The sequence below is a fragment of the Panthera pardus genome, unplaced genomic scaffold (genome assembly GCF_024362965.1).
Source record: "Panthera pardus isolate Hobbes unplaced genomic scaffold, ASM2436296v1 HiC_scaffold_16, whole genome shotgun sequence".
Lineage (NCBI taxonomy): Eukaryota > Metazoa > Chordata > Mammalia > Carnivora > Felidae > Panthera > Panthera pardus.
The window spans coordinates 437,687-459,176 of record NW_026526721.1 but is presented as its reverse complement, the minus strand read 5'-3'; the positions used below and the strand labels follow the sequence as shown (position 1 = coordinate 459,176).

Sequence of the window (21,490 nt, the reverse complement as noted above, 5' to 3'; positions counted from 1 at the left end):
ATTTAAAACTTAGATTTACAGAAAAATCAAGAAGATGGTAAATAGCATTCTCACATATGGCTTCCCCTATTATTAACATCTTATATTGGTTTGTTACCCTTTACTACAATCAATGAATCTAGACCGATACATTAACTATGGTCCATACTTCCTTTGATTTCCGTATTTTTTTTTTTTTTTTTGCCTGACATCCCTTCTCTATTTCAAGACATCATATGACATTTGTCAGCATGTCCCCTTAGACTCCTCTTGCTTTTGGGGCGCCTGGGTGGCTCAGTCGGTTAAGCATCCGACTTCAGCTCAGGTCACGATCTCGCGGTCCGTGAGTTCGAGCCCCGCGTCGGGCTCTGGGCTGATGGCTCAGAGCCTGGAGCCTGCTTCCGATTCTGTGTCTCCCTCTCTCTCTGCCCCTCCCCTGTTCATGCTTTGTCTTTCTCTGTCCCAAAAATAAATAAACGTTAAAAATAAATTAAAAAAACCAGAAAGACTCCTCTTGCTTTTGATGACCTTGACAGTTTTGAGGAGCACTTGCCAGGCATTTTGTAGGGTGTCCTCTACTCGTGGGGTTTGTATGTTTTCTCATGATTGGACTGGGGTTTGGGTTGATGGGAGGAAGACCACAGAGATAAAGTGCCATCATCATCACGTCACATCCAGGGTGCCTGTGGTCACCTTGACTTATCACTGTTGATTTTGACCTTGATCACCTGGCAGAGGTATGTTTGTTAGGTTTCTCCACTCCCCAGTTACTATTTTTCTCTCCCTTCCCACACTGTCCTCAGTGGGAGGAAGTCACATGCACAGTTCACACTTAAGGAGTGAGGGTTGTTTCCCTCCTTAACAAAGGGGGTGAGTATCTACATAATTTATATGCACAGCTTTTTAATTGTTAAAAATAAATTGAGACTCAGGTCCAGCATTAACATAGTCTAGAATGACCATGGAAATGATCCTGGGGTTCTAGGGAACATAGATTGAAAACCAATGACCAAACCAGTGTGGGAAAACTGTGGACAAGTGCCCCATTGAGTTTTAAATCCGTTGCGACACGTAAAGGTTGAGAGATCCAGGCGTAGATCTGGGGCTGTAATTGCTCTAGGAAAGTCTGACCCTGTGTTTGGCTGGTGTTGCCTGCTTGACCCCTGGTCTTATGAGCCCACTCATTCCCACTCATTTTTGCTCACACCGCTCAATTCTACAAGCTAAGAATGGAAGCTCCACTTACTGAAGGGCTGTGGTCTGACTCAGGAGGAGAAATGCTTTTTGGTGGTTGAGCTTCCAGCACTCTCTGAGGGAGATTTGTCTAAGTTGTGGTTGCTTATAATCACACATTCTCACTGAGGGTGAAAGATGAGTTTGTGTCAGCAAGATTGTCATTACCGCGTCTTGATGAAGGGCATTACTGCTACCCTGATTCAGTCAGAGAAGACAGCAAGCAGGGAGCGCACAGCCGGCACACAAACCCCGTCCAAGTAAAGGTGTGGCAACAGGTGAGCGGAACAGAAGGAACCCAGAAATCTACATGTCTCCTGCAACATCGCCCAGAACAAGACCATCCACCCCAATCTTGCTTTTTGTGCCACTCTGTCTCTAGTGGCAGGTCACTTGAAGTAGTGTCATCCTACCTGACTCCCCAACGGCTCACATCTGTAGCAGAGGCATTTGGGACTCCCATCTTGTCCTTGTCATCTGCCTGAGTTCTACAGTTTCCTAATCCTGCCACCGAAACGTGGTGCTGCTGTTCTATTTACAGACTCAAAGCGGTGGGAGGGGGGGCACTATGCTTTCATCTTCCTTTTAACTGTAAATGGGATATTCCAACAGTGATAAGAAAAGGTTAAAGTGAGACGGGGGATGTTAAGCCCCTTTAGGCAAACAGGATCACCACTTGGTGCAGTTATGCTACAGGGTGCAGGGAGATGCTTTGGATTATCGTCAACTAGTTTATCAGCTTCCAGTGAGCTTGATTACACCAACGGCATTTGATTGTTAAATTGTGGGCTAGGAACAAAAACCTTGCATTGTTTCCTTAACTGGACAAACAGGTTCAAGTGAAGTTTGAAGCTAAGGAACAATGGTCTCATGAGACTTTGGATTCCCACAGACCATGAATTCATAACCAAAGTTATACTCCTTTTTTTTCTTTTAAATTTTTAACAGACTTTATTTTTTATTTATTTTTACTTATTTTTCAGACTTTATTTTTTAGAACAGTTTTAGGTTCACAGCAAAATTGAGCAGGAAGTACAAGATTCCTTTTTAACGACTGTTTACAATACACTTGAAATGATTGACCCACATGTTTCCAAGCCTTAATCATTTTCCACTTGAAAGACTGTTTTTGATTTTCACTGAACCAGCTCTTTTTCTGGTGATCTGGAACTGGGTACAATTACAGCATCACTTAAAATCACATCTTCACCAAAATTTTCTCAAGGAGGCTAAAGACCACTTGGCAAGTTGGCCCTAGGGAGCCCCTTCTATGCTGGGGTTCCAGAGACTGTCCTAACAGGAATAAACATGTGTAAGTTAGCCTTTCCTGCGCTTCAGGATCTCAGCCTGTCCCTCTCTCCACCACAGGGTCCCTCCTAATACTCTGATCCAGGGGGCTGCTTCGTGGCAGAGGTGCCAGATTTGTCCCACTGGTCAAATCCTATGCTGCACTACCCAGAAGCTGCAAGCTGGCGGCAGACGCATTAAATCAGAGACCTCGATACGGTACTGTGTCCCCATTGAGAAAAATACAGGTCCGGAAGTGGCACCACTCCCAGTGCCTTCAGTCCCTGCAACGCTGGACGCCGTGGCCCGGATTCCCAGGCATCAACAGGCAACAGAGAGAAGTGAAGTCATACGACGGGGGAGGGACGCAGAGCAATGAAATCCAAGTGGTCTGGCTGGCGGTCTGCGACTGGGAAACGAACAGAAACAGCGTCCCGGGAGGCGAAGGGCAAGGTGACCCGGGCTCCCACCCCTGAGGACCGAGGACCTGGCTGAAAGTGAGGGGGCTCTAGGACGGGCAGTGCGGGCAAGACGTGTGACGCCAACCGCAGCCCCGAGATCAGCCGTTCAGCCCGCGAAGTCGCGGCCTCCCGGACTCCCTGGCGCTCACCGAGTAGCTCCCGGGGGACACGCCTGTGGGCGGCCTCTCAGCCCCCTCAAAGAAGGGGCTGTGGGGCCGGCCTAAACTTCCTAACGGCCAAGTCTAACGCCCCACTAACACGACCAAGGACAAAGGCTGACAGCCACACTCGCCTAGAGGCCTTTCGAGTCGCTAGTGCAGCCCCGTGTACAACAGGTGCGCGCGCCCCAACTGGTCCCCGCGCCAGCGCTCGCCGCCCACCCATTGGACAGCTAGACCCCTTTAAAACCGACCAACCACAGAGCGTTCCGAGGCCTCTACGCTCCGCCATTGGTCCTGCTGGGAGGTGGTATTGACAACGCGCCAGTGGGAGGCCAGAGGTCGACATGGGCGGAGCTCCGTCCGGGCCGCACAGCTCTGATTGCGCGTGCGCGAGGGCAAGAACGCAGCCCTCTGATTGGCAGCGGGGCAGACGGCGCACACTCGGGGGCGGCGCCAGACCCACGTCTGCGTGACAGTTGTTGCGGGGGGAGGGCAGCCCAGACAAGGGGGAGGGAGTGTAAATAGAGTGAAGGCGGCGGCGTGTTGACCCCGTCACCTCTTGGGCTCCGCGAGGAGCCTCCGGGAGGGAGATGGACGAAGATGAGCAAGAGCAGCGGCGAAGAAAGGTGGAGGCCGGGAGAGCGAAGGTAAACGATAGCGCCTCTTCCTCCTCCCGCTGTCCCAGCTCGGGCTTCTCGGGGAAGGTTCCGGTGACCGCTGTTGTTTCCTACTAGGAGCGGTCGCGGTCAGGCGGGGACCACCGCCAAAGTCTTGCCCTTCCCGCCGGCTCGACTGGAAGTCGCCTCCTGGCCGCCGCCATCTTGAATCCGCCGCCCTCTGCCCGGCCCCGCCCCTGTCGAGGTCGCAGCCAATCACCGGCTGGGGACTTGCGGGGTGGGGCGGGGGCGTGCGCGGGGGTCGGGCGCGGGGCATGCCGGGAATCGCGGGGCTGCGTCCGCGAGCGGGGCGGGGCCTGGCCGCGCCCTCCCGCCTTTCCGGAGGAGCTGGCGCTGCAGCCCTTCGAGTCGCCGTGGAGTCTCGGCCAGTGTCCGTGGCACCCCGGTGGATGCTGGTGGCCTAGGAACGCGCGGTCCCGGACCGCCCGCCAACATTCCGATCCCAGTAGAACGTGAAGGACGGGCTGGTAGTGAGGGGGGCGGCAGTGCCCCCGCACCGCGCGTCCTCGTTGTCATAGACAGCCAGCACGTCGCGCACCTGTACAACCGCTCACCTGTACATCTGCTCACCTGTGCACACCTGCACCTGCCGCGGCTCCACCTCACCAGAACTCAGGGTTCTTGGAGGACTAAGAGGGCCTGTGACTCACCTGCATTCGTGGGCGTCATAGACGCTCTCCCTAGGGCTCATTCACTTCCATCTGTTTAAAACTACTTGCAGACTTTCGTTTTACTGGGAATTATGCACCTTTTTTTTTTTTTAATCTTCAAAAGAAAAGTCTTCGAGTGGCAGTCTAGGAACACATGTTTATATTGCAGAACATCTTTTGCCGACCTGTCTAATATTCCGTGGGGTCCAGAAATGCTTGTTCTGGCCCAGTTGCTGTTTGGGGCCCAAGTGGACGTTTTGAGCAGGTGAGGGTTGAGGGGCTCTGCTGGAGCCGGTCCCTCATGCTGGGCTTCCTAGGTAATCTCCAGACACCTGGACAGAATATCCTGGGATGTATTGCATTCCTAGGTTGTGGATGCCCTGGGGAGCTCACTTTGGTCATAGAGTCACTTGTCTCCAGGGATGCTTTTTGTTGCCTTGTTTCTGCCCCAGTTTTCACATAAAACTGGTACTTGCTGTTTTGGGGGGTATATTGTGGGGATTAAACTGTAAGCTGAAAAGACCCTGGCTGTAGAGGCAGAGTGGAGCAAGCAGACACTGGCTGTAACTCCCTGCCCTTCCCCAGCTGTGGAGGAGGTTACCTACCCACTCTGTCAAGGGATGAATGAGAGTCTGTGCAATGTTACCTGATCGGTAGGTGGAGCCATGGTAAGTTGTTGTGTTTGGGGCCAGAGTGGCCAGACATTGGGAATTTCACATGGACCAGCTAGTAGGAAATATTCAGTGTTAGTTTCTTCTTTTGAGGGAACCACAGGGCCGCTGCATTAAAGAGGCCATTCAGAACACATAGTGACTGATGTGAGACAGTGATGGGGTAGCAGCATCTAATGGCAAGGTGACAGGCAGAGGACAGAATGGCCTCATTCAGGCTTCTTGGGAGAGGAAACTTGTGAGTGGTGTTTGAAGAGGGATGTGCTGGCGCCCAGGCATGTACGTGAGCCAGGAGATGAAAATGAGGCAGAGTTTAATATTTGATGTGCGTTTTCCCGGCGCTAGTCATGGTTTGTAAGCATGCATAAATGTGTTTGAAAGAGTGTTGAGGGTGATGAGGAAGGATCATCTCGTTGCAGGAGGAAATGGGCACCTCTTGTTGGGAGACCCCAGGCTAGAGTCAAGGATGGTGATGCAGGAGGGAACCTGAGGACAGCCAGAGTTGATGGAGCAAGGCATAAAATGATGAACATGGGGCTGGTTTGGAAGGCTGACTGTTCTGGAGACAAGGTTTTTCTCACGTAAAGGACCTTATGTAATTTTTCTGCGTCTGCGAAAGTGTGCTTTTGTGTTACACTTATGCAAATGTTTGTTAAATGCATTTGCTTTTATGAGCACAGTTGTTATTTGAAGGAGCCGATGCCCCCATATGAAAGAGTGATGTTAGGTCTCATACCTTTGAATAAGGTGTTAGTGGGAGACGTGTGAACGGAGTCTGAAACCCTTCAGTTTGAGGGACTGAACAGCCTAGGTTGTGCCTTCTGATGGGTGACATTCTGTGGAGGTCCCTGGTGCATTGGTGAGCTGTGTCGTGAAAAATAGAACATCTGATTCCATAAAGGAGGATCTTAGATTGACCTGGCTTAATTAATTTTTTGCTATTTCTGTACCTTGTCTCAGAATCTGTGGCTAGGAAGTTTTGGCCAGGCTATATATTTTCTCGATTGGGGGAAAATGGGGGCAAAAAGAGATTTAGCGTTTGTGTAGTTTTAAACCTTAAGCATGCCTTGATTAAGCTATCAGTCTTTTAAATAGATGTGTTGTTTTTTTAAAATCTTATTTCTCTGTAAACTTCCAGGGGCTAGGAAAGCTATTCTGCCAGTTGGCTGTATTGCTTTTTTCTGTCTGTATATAGGCATAATTAACAGTCGTCATTGTTAGACTCTGAAAAGAATTCTGAACTTAAATGCTAGCATCGCAGATATTAATGAAGGCAGAGTTTGTGGGACAGGGATCTGTTGGTTGACGTGGGTCTGGCCAGGTTTGGCTGAGCACACTGAGCCAGCCCCAGAGCCTCATGTTCCCCACCAGCTCATTGGCTTTGTGGTTCTGTTACTTTTTTCTTGGTTACCTTTGTCTTTACTACTTTTCTACGTTTTTGCGCAGCTTGCTCACTTCCGACAGAGAAAAACAAAAGGTGACTGTGCGCATCCGAAGAAAAAGACGGCGAAGAGGAAGGGCCCGGCTGTCGATGCGCCTGTCCAGGAGGAGAGCCCGGTAGCCACCGAAGATGGTGGACTCCTGGGAAGAGGGGACGTTTGCAAAAACACATCGTGCAGCGACACCCCTGATGGGGCAGGAGCAGCTCAGGTAGGTTTACTCAGCACTGTGCATTAACAGCTTGCTTAGCTTCTAGTTGTTGCGCATGACTTTGGTCTGTTTTCGCCTGTCAAAGGTGGGGAAAGAGCGTTCCACTTTTACACAAGGGGAATATGTTTTTGTGTTTTTACTCCTAGTAAATGTTTTCTGTTTTGTGATTGGGGATTGTTTGAAGGCACGTGTCAGTATAGGGTCTTGCTTTGGTAATGGAAGTCTTAGAAGTGTGAGTTCCTCTGGTGTGGCTCTATGTATCAGCCTTTTTGACAGGGATTTCTTTGCACACTTAAACCATAATATTCCTTCACCTACTTATTGCTTTTTTTCGTTTCCTTTCTGAACTTGGGATGAAGAGGGAATGGGTGAAGTGGTGCAGAAAGGGCATCTTGCTGGAGGAGGCACCACCATCCTCTGTTGGAGGCCCTGTGAACTACAGGGGTGCGTGTGGCCCACTAGTGGATGTGCACACTGAGAATGCTGGGCCCGCGTGGCCCCCTAATCACCTGTAGTTGGGCTCTCCTTGCGACTTTTTCTGTGCATTACCATTGAGGGGCTTTGAATTGTGATTTTGTGTGCAACAGAGCAGGTGTAGGTTTGGGTGTTTGCTAGAATGAGCTGACATACTGGTGGCTGAGGGCAGCATTTGACGAAAACTCACAGCGTGTCTCGCCTGCTTTGTTGGAAAAGTGGAATTCCAGCCTGTAAAGTCTCTGATATTCTACCGACACATCTGGAATTCTTCTTTTGAGAATTTGAAAGACGTAGCTATTGTACTCCCTCGTCTGGGGAGCAGCAGGCCAGCACTCTGGGAGCCCAGCCTTTGGGCCAGCCTGAGCCCAGCTCATGCCTCCTCCAGTGTGGGCCTGAAGTTCACCACCATCCTCTGTGCTGGTCTCGGGACTGGGCGGCAGCTCTCAGCAGCCCTGTCTCCATCACAGCTGCGTGAGTAAAAGCCACATTGGGAGGACTGAGAGTTTACTCCCAGTGCTTTTTCTCTGTGTGTTTTCTCCTAGGCTCCTTGAGGAGAAAAGCTTGTAAGTTATAGTTAACAGCTATTAATTTTATTCTTACTTGCAAGTCAGAGGAGTCTTTTTATAGTAAACATTTTTTTGGCAGGGGGCACACCTTGGTGGCTCAGTCGGTTGAGCGTCCAACTCTTGATTTTGCCTCAGGTCATGATCTCATGGTTGTGAGATGGGGCTCCATGTTGGGCTGTGCGCTGAGTGAGGAGCCTGCTTGGGATTCTCTCTCTGCCCCCACCCCCATGAACATGGGTGCTCTCTCTGTCGCTGAGTAAATACACATTTAAAAAAACTTTTTAAATACACTTTTTTTATCCATGCAAGCAGGGGAGAGAGACAGAGGCAGAGAGAGAGAATCCTAAGCAGTCTCCATCCTCAGCGTGGAGCCCGATTTGGGGTTCGATCCCATGGTCGTGAGATCATGACCTGAGCTGAAATCAAGAGACGCTTAACTGGCTGAGCCACCCAGGCGCCAGGAAGTCTTTTTATTTTATATTAAATGTTTTATGTATTTTAGCTTTTCATTTTGAAATAATCTCCAACTTACAAAAAAACTTTGCAAAAATTAGCTTAGAGTTTGTAGATACCCTTCACCTAGCTTCTTGAAATGAATGTCAACATCTGGTATTTTCAGGACGATTATTACAATTGGTTCCTATTAACACTGGAACAATGCTATGAGCTAATTAATAAAGCTCATTCAGATCTCCCCCGCTGTCCCACTAATGCCCTTTCTCTGGTCCAGGATTCTGTGTTGCATCTCACTGCCCATGCTGCTTTAGTGTGGTCCAGTCTTTTATAAGTTGGACGTCTTTGAAGAGTCCTAGCTAGTCGTTTGGTAGAATGCCTGTCAGTTTGGGTTTGTTTGATGTTTCCTCCTGATTAAAATCATGTTGTGAATTTTGGCAAGAACATTGTAGAAGTGGTGATATTCCCTGCTCAGTGCACTTGGTATTGGTATTCGACGTGTCTCCCTACAGGTGATGCCAGTTTTGATCACTTAGTTAAGGTGAGACCTGCCAGGTTTCTCTTGATAGAAAAATACTGTTTTTAACTTTGGAGTTCATGAGTATATTGTGTGGAGATACTTAGAGACCCCGCAAACCCCTTTTTCTCATCATGCTTTGCTCCACTAATTTTAGCTTCCATAGATGATTCTTGCTTGCAGCACTTATTGTAGTGGTGTTGGCCACATGATGACTTTGTTTCCATCGTTCTATCTCTGTGTATTAATTGACATTCTGCTGCAAGGAGGAACTGTCACTTCACTCCAGCGGGTATTTATTCACTATATCAGTATGGACATAGGGATTTTTCTTTTTCTTTTTTTTCTTTTTTAAGTAAACTCTACATCCAACATAGGGCTCGAACTCATGACCCCAAGATCAAGAGTTGCATGCTCTACTGACTGAGCCAGGTGCCCAGGGATTTTTATTCTTCGGGTTTTAATCTATCATATCAACCATGTCAGTGTTTATTTTGTTTCTGAAATACATAGATTGGCCATTGGGAGTGCCTTTGAATTGGTACCTGTCCTTCTACCATGTCCTCGTTGTTTCTGGCACCTTAATTCCTTACATTCTGGCACCAAGATTTTCCAGGGTTATTTTATCCTTTCCCTGTCAGCAGCCCTGTAATCAGATATTTCTTCAAGGAGCTCTGGTTTCTTTTAGTGGAGAATGATGTTTAGAAACCAACATCTGGGTGATAGTTGTGCTTATTGCTGTTGGGGTGTCTTTGGCTTCTGGGCTATTTCAACAGAGCTAGGTGATAAATACCTGTATGTGTACACTTCTATATTTATTTCTTTGTCAATCTGTATGTATAATAAAAATCACGAATTCACTTTAGTATTTTCAATTCCTAACCAACGTCACAGGGTTCATTCTAGCTTTTTCCCTCTTCTTTTTTTTTTTCAACGTTTTTTTTTTTATTTATTTTTGGGACAGAGAGAGACAGAGCATGAACGGGGGAGGGGCAGAGAGAGAGGGAGACACAGAATCGGAAACAGGCTCCAGGCTCCGAGCCATCAGCCCAGAGCCTGACGCGGGGCTCGAACTCACGGACCGCGAGATCGTGACCTGGCTGAAGTCGGACGCTTAACCGACTGCGCCACCCAGGCGCCCCTTCCCTCTTCTTAATCTTAATTTCTTTTACCAATAGTGAAAGTATCTTCGCTACAATATATTTACTTACTTTCTCAATCTTTAAATATATGCACATTAGTTTGAGGATTGCTAATCCTCACTACTGTGAAAAACAGATTTACTAACTAGAGTGGGATATTTGAATATATAGTTGACCCTTTAGCAACATGGGGGTTGGGGCACTGACCCCTCACACAGATGAAAATCGGCCTATAACTTTTGACTTCCCAAAACATGACTACTAATAGCCTAGTGTGGACTGGAAGCTTTAATGATGACATAATAAAACAGTCAACAAATATTTTGTGTATTTTCTGTATCATATATAGTATTCTTATAATAAAGTCAGCTTGGGAAAAAAATGTTAAAGTCACAAGGAAGAGAAGATACATTTACAGTGCCGCCCACCCTGTGTTTATTGAAAAAAGTCTGTGGGTACATGGACCTGTGCAGTTTAAACAAACCCTTGTTGTTCAGTGCTAGTTCTTTTTGTCTTTATTATCCCAAAGTTTGTTGTTTAGCATTCCAAAGTTGTATAAGTTAATTTTTTAAATATATATTTTTTTAATTTTTTCATTATAGTTATTCATTTATAACATGGTTTTGTTTTATTGTTTGTCTTCTATTTTGGTTCTTCTTACGTCCAGGTGGATTTTATTTAATTTTTTTTTTTTTTTGAGTAAGGGAAACATTACTAAGATTCTAAAAATCAGAGCCATATTCAAGTTCATTACTTTCTCTTCCCTACCACCTCATTCCTATCTAGGAGTGGTATGGTTGGACCCTGTGGTAGGCAAGTATTTACCTTTTTTTTTTGTTTTTCTGAATTTTATTTATTTTGAGAGAGCGCGTGCACGCATGCAAGTGGAGGCGGGGTTGGGGAGTGGAGGGGGAGAGAGAATACCAAGCAGGCTCTGGGCTGTCAGCACAGAGCCTGACATGGGGCTCAATCTCACAAACTTGAGATCATGACCTGAGCTGAAACCAAGAGTCGGACACTCAACTGACTGAGCCACCTGGGCACCTCAATTTAACCTTTTAAAAATCTGCCAAAAATTGTCTTCCAGAGAGTGGTCCTGCCATTTTGCATTCCTATCAGCAGCTCCAATCCAGAAATACAAAGGAATGAACATTCAGGACCTACAGAGACATGGAGGGACCTTAAATGTCTATTATTGAGTTAAAAGAAGCCAGTCTGACAGGCTGTACACTGGGTGGTTTTGTTTGTGTAGCATTCTGGAAAAGGTAAAACTGTGCAGATTGTAAACAGATGAGTGGATGCCGGAAGTTGGTGGAGGGAGAGTTGGTGAAGCAGGGATCTTTTAGGGCAGTGAAACTGCCCTGTGTGATCGTGTAAATTTTATGTTATGTTATTAGGGAGAGAGTGCGCAAGTGGGAAGAGGGGCAGAGGGGGAGAGAGAGAATCTTAAGCAGGCTCCACAGTCAGCGTGGAGCCTGACGCAGGGCTTGATCCCACGACCCTGGGATCATGACTTGAGCTGAAATCGAGTCAGGTTCTCAACTCACTGAACCACTCAGACACCTCATCAACATGTAAATTTTAAAACATCAAAATATATTTGCATGTAAATTAAAAAAACAAAAAAGCCATCTGGAGAATGAGGGATCCCAGGATGGAATGCAGACTTGAACAAGGCCCTAACTGTATTACCCACGGACAGAACAACCTCAGGGAAGGGGGTGAGGGAAAGGTGCTGACCTGAGTAGCTTTGGGGGTGAGTGGAGTTTGGAGGACTGAAGGCAGAAGGCACTGTGCATAAACAGTACTCCCGTTGCTAAAGGGGTTTCCCACGGGAGTGAGGATTAAGGATTCTGGGGCTGTGTACTTACGTGCTGGGATCGAACTGCCGAGGATGGCAGGTGGCTGGAGCTAGGTGTCTCACTCTCTCCTGGTGAGCTCACGCGGCTCTGCCACAGTCGGCGTGTGAGTTGGAATGAAGGTGAGAGCCCCTGGGGTCTGGGGCCGGATGGGGGGCAGGAGAGAGAAGGTCAGCTGGAAGAAGTGGAGGGAAGAGGTAGGGGAAATTGAAAGGCAGTGTGTGAGTCACTCAAGCTGTCAGAACACTGCAGACTGAGTGGCTTAAACAACAGACTCTCAGTTCTGGAAGCAGGACGTCTTCAGGGTTGGGTTCTGGCGAAGGCTCTCTGCTTGACTTGTGCATGACTGCCTTCTTGCTGTGTCCTCACGTGGTCTCCTGTGTGGGGAGAGGGCAGGAAAGCAGTATTCTCTGGTCTCCTCAAAGGACAGTAGTCCTATTGGATTATAGTCCCATCCTGTTATCTCTTTAAAAGCCCTGTCTTTTTTTTTTAAATTTTTTTTTTTAACGTTTATTTATTCTTGAGACAGAGAGAGACAGAGCATGAACGGGGAAGGGGCAGAGAGAGAGGGAGACACAGAATCGGAAGCAGGCTCCAGGCTCCGAGCCATCAGCCCAGAGCCCGACGCGGGGCTCGAACTCACGGACCGCGAGATCGTGACCTGAGCCGAAGTCGGACGCTCAACCGACTGAGCCACCCAGGCGCCCCAAAAGCCCTGTCTTCAGATACAGTGACAATAGGCATTAGGGCTTCCACATGAGAGTTTTGGGGGATATACTTCAGTCCATAACATTCTCTCCTTTGGTTCCCCAATTCATCTTTCTTGCATTCAAAATACATTTACCCCATCCCTACAGCCCCAGAGATCGTTACTCATTCCAACATTCTTTCTCATCTAGATATCATCTAAATCAGATATGGGTAAGACTTGAGGTAGGGTTCCTCCTGGGGCCAAATTTCTCTCCCACCGTGAGGCTGTGAAACCAAAGTTACATGCTTCCCAACCACAGTGGTGGAACAGGGATGGGATAGACAGCCCACTCCAGAAGGGAGAAATAGGAAACAACGAAGGGTAATGGATCCCCAGCAAGTCCAAATCCGAGTAGGCAAATTCCCTTGGCTCTTAAGGCTAAAAAAATAATCAGTCTGATTTAATGTGAAGCATCTGACTCTTGATTTCAGCTCAGGTCATGATCTCATGGTTCATGAGTTCAAGCCTCGCATTGGGCTCTGTGCTGACAGCTTGGAGCCTGGAGCCTGCTGCCTTCTCCACGCATCCTCACCTGACAGAGAACACTGGTGTCCCTTCCTCTTCTTAGAAGGACCCCAGTCCTGCTGGACCAGGCCCACCCTGTGACCTCATTTAACCTTAATCACCTCTTTCGAGGCCCTGCTGTCACAAGGGGGTGTTGAGCTTCAACACAGGAATTTGTGGGACACCGTCAGTCCATAATAGGCAACTGTAATAGGAGGGACAGCGTGATAAATCTGAAGGTCATATTTAGGGAAAGGCTGTTGAAGTCTGATTGGTGCGGTGGCAGGAATGGAGTGCGTGGACCTTTGTGTTCTTAGAGTATAAAAAAAAGAATTACCTTTTCTTTTAAAGGACAGAATATATTTGCCTGTGGATCAGGGTCAGGTTGAAATTCAGAGGCTCAGGCTCAAGCTGGAGGAAGAGCTTCTGAACGAGCAAGACGTCGTGGATGGACGTGGCCTGGAGGTGGGGAAGCTTCGGGCTCGGCCAGCTCTGTGTCCTGGCATTCCCTGCCAGAGGGGTCACTGTTAGTTTGCCGACCTCTTGTCTGCTTCAAGGGAAATGTCCTGGTTAATGTCAAGTTCCAAGGCTGGGCATTACCTCTTGCATCGAGGGTTCATTTTGATGTGTCTGAGTGGATGCCTTCCCCTCCTCTCGCCGGGGAGCCAGGGGTGGGGTTGAGTCTGCAGAGCGCTGGGTCAGAAAAGCAGGAGGCGAGCTGCGCTGGCCGCTGGCTTCTTGGGCTCCCGCGCAGTGGCCGAGGGCGGGGTTGTGGTTCCCTGGGCAGCCCTGCCGGGTCCTCCTGGTCAGGGTCCCGAAGCCCTCTGTCTGCAGCTTCATTCCATTTTTAGTGGAGGCACTGATTGCTGTGACCTAGTTTTCTTAATGTAGGGCAGTTCAGTTTATTCTGAGCTACCTCAACCGTTTGGGGTGCTTGGGGGAGCAGTGGGGCTCAAGTCGTTCCGTCTGGAGTTTGAAGTCAGACTTCCAGAGATTGGCTTTCCTCATTGTGGTCAGCTCAGTCTAATAGAGAAACAGAGTTGCATTTTGTGACCATCTAACTGACTATGGGCCTGGGTTAGAAGGTGCCAGGGGCGCCTGGGTGGCTCAGTCGGTTAAGCATCCAACTAGCTCAGGTCACAGTCTCACGGTCCGTGAGTTCGAGCCCCATGGCGGGCTCTATGCTACAGCGCAGAGTCTGGAGCCTGCTTCGGATTCTGTGTCTCCCTCTCTCTCTGCCCCTCTCCTGCTCATGCTCTGTCTCTCTTTGTCTCAACAATAAAAACATTAAAAAAAAAGAAAAAAAAAAAAGAAGGTGCTGGGTGCTTTATTTACGGATGCCTGGTCAGTGATGGATCAAGTTACACAATTGATAGGGCATTTCAGAATGCCAGATAACTGTAAAAGGATTTATGCATTATTTTGCACAAGGTTCATGTTATTTTCTGTTTTTTACTTCCTGGGATACCTGGCAGTGACCTGTATGATGAGGCGTTAGTTTTTTATTTTTTTGTGTTGTGTGGGTTTTTTTTTTTAATAATAAGAGATGGAAGCAATTACATTTTTACTTAGAATTATAATGACTAATGTTTATTTGTTTTTAAAATTTGTGCCAGAAATGGTTGTACGTGTTGTCAGCCAGGCTGTGAGGTAGGGACTCTGGTTATCCCCTCACAAGGAAGTGGGTGCTGCGGGATGAGCCCCCTTGCTGGGTGGGCATCAGAGCTCTCTGCTGCTCTCAAGGGTATGTGGGCTCCCTGGCTTCTGCCTTAGTTCTTACATCCATGACTTCATTCTTCATTCTGCTTATTTGATTGGATGTAATAGTTAAGAAAAAATGCATTTTTTGCATAAATTTTTGTAATAGGAATTAGAGCTGGTAGTCTCTTGTGTTGTTGTGGTCACCAGTGGCTTGAGGCCCAATCTGCATGCTTGTCTACTTCAGAGGTCCTCGTGGACTTTTTATCTCAGGTTTCAGTAGCCCACGTGGATTGTTGCCGAGAACTGTTATTTCACCAGTGAGCACAAAATACTGCTATTTCAATTCTGCCCCTCCTTCCTTATTAATTGTATGTAACGTTGCACGAGAACTTCCCTTTATCAGTTATCTGGTTACCCTGGTGCCCGGCTTGGATTGGAAAGCAGGGTAAAGGCATCACTCTTTCCTTTTAAGTTACTCATGTTGCTGTGCTACACTTTTCCACATATGACCATTGGACTGGCTTTCTTGAGCCTCACTGTAAATTCACTTATGTTTAACAATTTGTCATGAGCAAGTCTTGTGTCTGTTAGTGTGCTGCTCAGATTTTCCCATCTTTGACAAGGGAGAGCATCTTTAGTTTGATCCTCCGCAGTCACTGTGATGGCTTCCTTGCTTTTGGAAAAAGTGTTGCTGGTTAGCTGGTGCATTTCTTGCCCCAGGCCTGGAGCCAGGCGTTTCCCATGACTCCTGGCTCCTCTAGTGGGAAGTAGTGTTCAGAAACATGATCTAGACGTTAGGGGTTTTATTGTTTCAAGGTCATGTCAGTGAATAGTTAGGTTTTGTTTTATAGTTTATGAGTTACAGAGTAGTGTATGATTACAGAGTTCATAGTTTATGATTACAGAGTTTCTACTTAAGTTTGAAATTTCCCTTTAACATTAAAAATGTATGTTCCTGACATTAACATCATTACTCACTTGGCTTTCTTTCTCTTTCTAGTTTTATAATAACATTATTACTAATTACGATTACTTTGCACTCATTTTTGTCCTTTAGGTATTTTCCACAGTGATGTGCAGTCAAATTACTTTGTTTTAAAATCACCTGAGGGGCGCCTGGGTGGCTCAGTCGGTTAAGCATCTGACTTCGGCTCAGGTCATGATCTCGCAGTCTGTGAGTTTGAGCCCCGTGTCAGGCTCTGTGCTGACAGCTCAGAGCCTGGAGCCTGCTTCAGATTCTGTGTCTCCCTCTCTCTCTGACCCTCCCCCGTTCATGTTGTCTCTCCCTGTCTCAAAAATAAAATAAATATTTAAAAAATAAATAAATAAATAAAATCACTTGAAATAGTTTAAGCCAGAAACTTAATATATTTATATTCGTTTGTTTTATTTTCTCTTGTTTTAGGGAGATTTTGTTTTCAATTTGTTTGTTATCGTTAAAGAGACAGAGAGAATGCGAGCTAGTGCACGGAGGAGGGGCAGAGGGAGAGGGAGAGTGAGTCTTAAGCAGGCTCCATGTTGAGAGAGATTTCGACGCAGGGCTCGATCCCATGACCCTGAGATCATGACCTGGGCCAAAATCAAGAGTCAGATGCTCAACTGACTGAGCCACTCAGGCTCCCCTTTTTTCATTTGTGTCTGTGTGTGGTTGTTTGTTTGTTTATTTTGAGACAAAGCGGAGGAGGGACAAAGAAGGAGAGAACCTCAAGCAGGCTCCATGCTGTCAGTGCAGAGCCCAACGTGGGGCTTCATCTTACAAACGTTAGATCATGACCTGAGTTGAAGTGAAGTCAGATGCTTAACTGAGCCACTTAGGTGCCCCTATTATTATTACGTTTTTAAAAATAGAAGCAAATATGTGCATATATTTCTCACTATCTGCTTCTTTAGTAGCAGGATACTTTACATTTCTGTATCTTGTTTTTTTTCACTTATCATATCTTGGCAGTCACGCCGTAGCAGTGTGTAGTGATGTTTCTCGTTCTTTTTTAAAAAAGTCTGTTGTCGGGGCGCCTGGGTGGCTCAGTCAGTTAAGCATCCAACTTTGGCTCAGGTCATGATTTCACAGTTCGTGGGTTCAATCCTGCATTGTGGGATCTGTCTGACAGCTGCGCTGACAGCTCGGGGCCTGGAGGCTGCTTCCGATTCCATGTCTCCCTCTCTTTCTACCCCTCCCCTGCTCGTGCTCTCGTCTCAAAAATGAATAAACATTAAGTCTATTATCTTTTTAGAAGCAAGAAGTGGTACCTTTTTATGTTTACCAACATACTTGCCAATCCCAGGGCTTTGGTTTGTTGGTATAGACCCAGTTTTGCATCATGTATCATTTTTCCTTCAGTCTGAAGAGCTTCCTTTCAATAAATTTTTTTGTAGTGCAGGTCTGCCGATGAATTCTCTTGGCTTTTTTGTTAGTCTGACACTGACTTTGTTTTTGCCTTCATATTTGAAAGAAATCTTTACTGGATATAGAATTTGAAGTTGACAGTTTTCTTTTTGCAGCACCGTGGTTGTTGGGCCCATATAGTTTCTGAAGGTATCTGCTGTCATTCTTCATTCCTCTTTCTGTAGAACTTTTTTCTTTTACGTTTATTTATTTTGGGAGAAAGAGCGAGAGCAGGAGCGCATGAGGGAGGGGAGGGGCAGAGAGAGAGAGAAGGAGAGAGAGAGAATCCCAAGCAGGCTCCGTGCTGTCAGCGCACAGCCTTACTTGGGGCTCGATCCCAGGAACCGTGAGATCGTGACCTGAGCCAAAATCAGGAGTCAGACTCATAACCAACCAAGCTATCCATGCGCCCCTCTGTAGAGTCTTTTTTTCCTTTTAATTTTTTGGGGGTACTTTTAAAACTTTTGTTTTTATCTCTGGTTTCAAATTCTTTCATCATGATGTGCCTAGGGTGGTTTCCTTTGTGTTTCTACTGCCTGGGATATGTTGATCTTTATGAAACTTTGGTTTAGTTTTCACCAAATATAGAAAATTTTTGTTCAATTTTTCAAATACTTTTTGTTGCTTCCCATTCTTCCCCCTTTGTGATTTCAAATCTATATATTGCATATTGTTTAAGGTTATCCTATGGGTCATTTAGACTTTGCTTTATTTACTTATTAAAACATTTTTTTCCAGTCTCTGCCTTTTTGTTCTTCATTTTATTTTTTTAAATATTTTTTTAATGTTTACTCATTTTTGGGAGACAGAGAGAGAGCTTGAGCGGGGGGAGGGGCAGAGAGAGAGGGAGACACAGAATCCGAAGCAGGCTCCAGGCTTGGAGCTGTCAGCACAGAGCCCGACACAGGGCTCGAACCCATGAACCAGGAGATCATGACCTGAGCCAGTCAGATGCTTAACCGACTGAGCCACCCAGGCGCCCCAGGTTTTTGAACTTTTAATGGAATAATCTAGTATGCATATCTTGAGTCTGGATCTTTTTATCCGGTGTCTTGTTTATGAGGTTTATTCATGTTAAACACTATTGTTTATTCATTTTCGTTATTGTGTGGTATTTCATTATATGAATGTGCTTCCATCTGTTTGTCTATTCTACAGTTACTTGGCATTTACTACACCCATTCTTAGACAAGTCTCTTGGTGTACATGTGCAGATGTTCCTATTGAGGCTATAATTAGTTACTTAATTGTTGGGTCATTATACATGTATTTGTTCAACATGCATATGTTGAGCTGTGTTTAAAACAGTTGTTCAGTTTATATTTTTCGGTAGTGACATGTGTAAGTTTTACTTGTTCCATAGCATCTGTGATTTGTATTGACTGTCTTTTTTTTCCTCCTCTATTTTAACAGTTTGGGGTGGGTGTGGAGTGGAGTGTATTTTAGTGTTGTGCAAGATTGGTCAGACGTTCAAAGAAATTAGTGCAGTTCATTAACAGACTCTGAGAAAAGTCATATCATCTCAGTTGATACAAAGAAAGCATATATTTTTGTGACAGAGTGACCTGTACTTGTAGTGTTGAGATTGTGCTGGCCTTATCCAAGGAGCTGAGAGGTCTCCTTTGCTCTGTGAATGAGTTTGTGTAAGATGGTGAAGACTTTGGGAACTGAGGTTTTGTTTGTGGGAAAGCTTTGAATTACAGACTCCATTTATTTGATAGTTATCAAACTATTCACTAATGCTTTTTCCCAGAATTTGTTCTTTCATCTAATCTTCCAATTTTTGGCATTAAGTTTTTCATAGGAATGTTTTCAGTGTCTGTGGCGTCAGTATTGATGACCCTTTTCATTTTTGTTTATTTTTTTACTAAAATTTTTTTTGTTGATGTTTATTTTTTGAGAGAGAGAGAGAGAGAGAGAGAGAGAGCGAGCTTGAGCGGGGGAGGGGCAGAGAGAGAGGGAGACCTAGAATCTGAAGCAGGCTCCAGGCTCTGAACTGTCATGACAGCACAAAGCCCAATGTGGGGCTCGAACTCACAAACCGCGAGATCATGACCTGAGCCGAAGTCAGATGCTTAACTGACTGAGCCACCCAGGCACCCCTTTCATTTTTTAAAGGTGAGTATTTGTGCCTTTGTTGGTCTTGCCACAAGTTAATGCTTACTATTTTTATAAAAAGTTAACTGTAGGCTTTATTCTTTTATGTAACATATCTATGTTTCTTTGATTTCTGCTCTTATGTGTAGTTTATTTTAAAGTATGTTTGGTTTTGATTTTCTTGGTTTTCTAACTTCTTGAGAAAGATATGTAGACCATTGATTCCCAGGCTTTAAAATGTATATATAGTCAAGCCTATTCATTTTTCTGTGGTGTGACTTTACCTTCACTCACAACTTTTCAATTTTTTATTATTTTTCAGGACAAATTACTTTTTAATTACATTCTTAAAAATTTTCATGTGCATAGGTTAAAAAAAAAAGTGGCATGTTAGGGGCATCTGGCTAGCTCAGTCAGTAGGGCACGTGACTCTTGATCTCAAGAGTTATGAGTTTGAGCCCATGTTGGGTATAGAGATTACTTAAAATCTTAAAAAAAAAAGTAGCATGTATAGGATGAAGCCATCATTATTTTCCTCCTATCTGCTGAGGAATTAATTAGATTTCTTTTCTTTTTTTTTAAGATTTTAGTTTTAGGTAATCTGTACACCCAATGTGGGGCTTGAACTCACAACCCTGAGATCAACAGTCACATGTTCCTCCGACCTAGCAGAACACCTTATAGGCACAAGGCCTTCCTTGCAGCTGTGTCTGTGTCAGCAGAGTATGAGTCCTTGTAGAGCCTTTATGTCATAGTTGTTCTTTGAACATGATTAAGTGTTTTTGTTTTATTTTGCCCATTTGGAAATTTTTAGAAGTTTCACTTTTATGGGTTTTTAATGAGCTTATTGAATACCATACGGTGAGATGAAATGTATGTGTGAGAAATAGTAATGCTTTTAAACATACAATAAGTTGCTTAGTTGTTTTTTTTTTTTTTAAGTTTTATTTATTTATTTTGAGAGAAAGCATGAGCAGGGGAGGAGCAGAGAGAGAGAGACAGAGAGAGAGAGAATCCCAAGCAGGCTCTGTGCTGTCAGCATGGAGCCTGATACAGGGCTTGAACTCATAAACCTGAGATCATGACCTGAGCTGAATCAAGAGACGGGACTCTTGATGGACTGAGCCACCCAGGAGCCCCCCCCCCCCCCCCCCCCCCCCCCCCCCCCCACTTAATTTGGTTTAAAAGCGTATTTGATACATTTGTTACTTTAATGGTCTTTAGACATAGAAAAGAACTGAAAACCAGGTAATGCAATCCTGGAGGTGGAAAATGCCCAGTTGTCACTTGGTGGTTTTCCTTGTGGTGTCCACTGCTGAGTTAGGGCCACCCTCCAGCGGTGGGGTGGTGGGTGGGTTTGTTGTGTAATGAAACCTGCCAAGCTGGGTGAAATTGTATTCTGCAGGTTAGTGTAGAAGCAGCTTAGTGCAGTATTCTGCAACTTAGTGTGGAAGCTGTTTTTTATGTTCAATGTTTTAGTTTTAAGACCAAAAGACTAAAGAAATTGGAGATAGACAATTGAAAAAACAATATACCATGAAAATTCTGTAAGAAAAATTAATTCGTAAAGTTCCTATATCATAATTTTGCTATACTCTTTCAGGTGAAGATTCTGCAGTCTTAGGGTAAAGAAAGTAAATTGCTGATCTGAGCAGAAAACACGGGCACGTATTAAATTCTAAGAGTATGTCAATAAAGCATGTTTGTAAGCAACTTGAAGATTTGAGTTTTTCAGGGGGTTAGAAGCAACGATAGAATTGCAAAAAGACTTTATGGTCGGTGTTCAGGATCTAGCCATCTTCCCTCACAGTTTAAGTGAAGTGCGCCGTGAAAAGACATTTTACTTTAATCAGTGCAACGGTCATCTCCGTTCTGGCAGTTAGCTGAGAAGTGGCAGAAAGCGGTATTTGACCTCAGCTATGCGTCAGGAACAAAGTTAAGTACAGGCCATTTCTTGTAAAAGAACCATCCAAAGATTGCTTGGAGGTCAAAAATGTCAGAGGAAAATTACCTTTACCAAAACTTGTACTGAAGATTTTTTTTTTTTAATGTTTATTTTGAGAGACAGCGGGGAGGGTCAGAGAGAGGGAGACCGAGAATCCAAGCAGGCTCTGCGGCTGTCAGCGCAGAGCCCACCGAGGGGCTCGAGCCCACAACCGTGAGATCATGACCCGAGCCAAAACTGAGAGTCGGACGCTTAACCAGCTGAGCCTCCGGGTGCCCCTGTACTGCAGATTTTAAGCAGGGCTGTAGAAGGGTTAGCAAGTATGG

The 21,490-nt window shown here is 45.6% G+C and overlaps 1 protein-coding gene across 8 annotated transcripts in view; it reads left to right on the top strand.

The window, feature by feature from the left end:
• Window positions 1-3,602: 3,602 nt before the first annotated feature.
• PCNT (pericentrin) overlaps window positions 3,603-21,490 on the top strand; it is a 132,419-nt gene continuing 114,531 nt past the window's right edge. For all 8 annotated transcript variants that reach the window (XM_053902928.1, XM_053902925.1, XM_053902931.1 and 5 more), the window contains exons 1-2: window positions 3,603-3,768; window positions 6,566-6,769. In XM_053902928.1, the coding sequence (XP_053758903.1) occupies window positions 3,712-3,768; window positions 6,566-6,769 (261 nt within the window). In that variant the 5' untranslated portion in view covers window positions 3,603-3,711. The remainder of the gene's footprint in view (window positions 3,769-6,565; window positions 6,770-21,490) is intronic.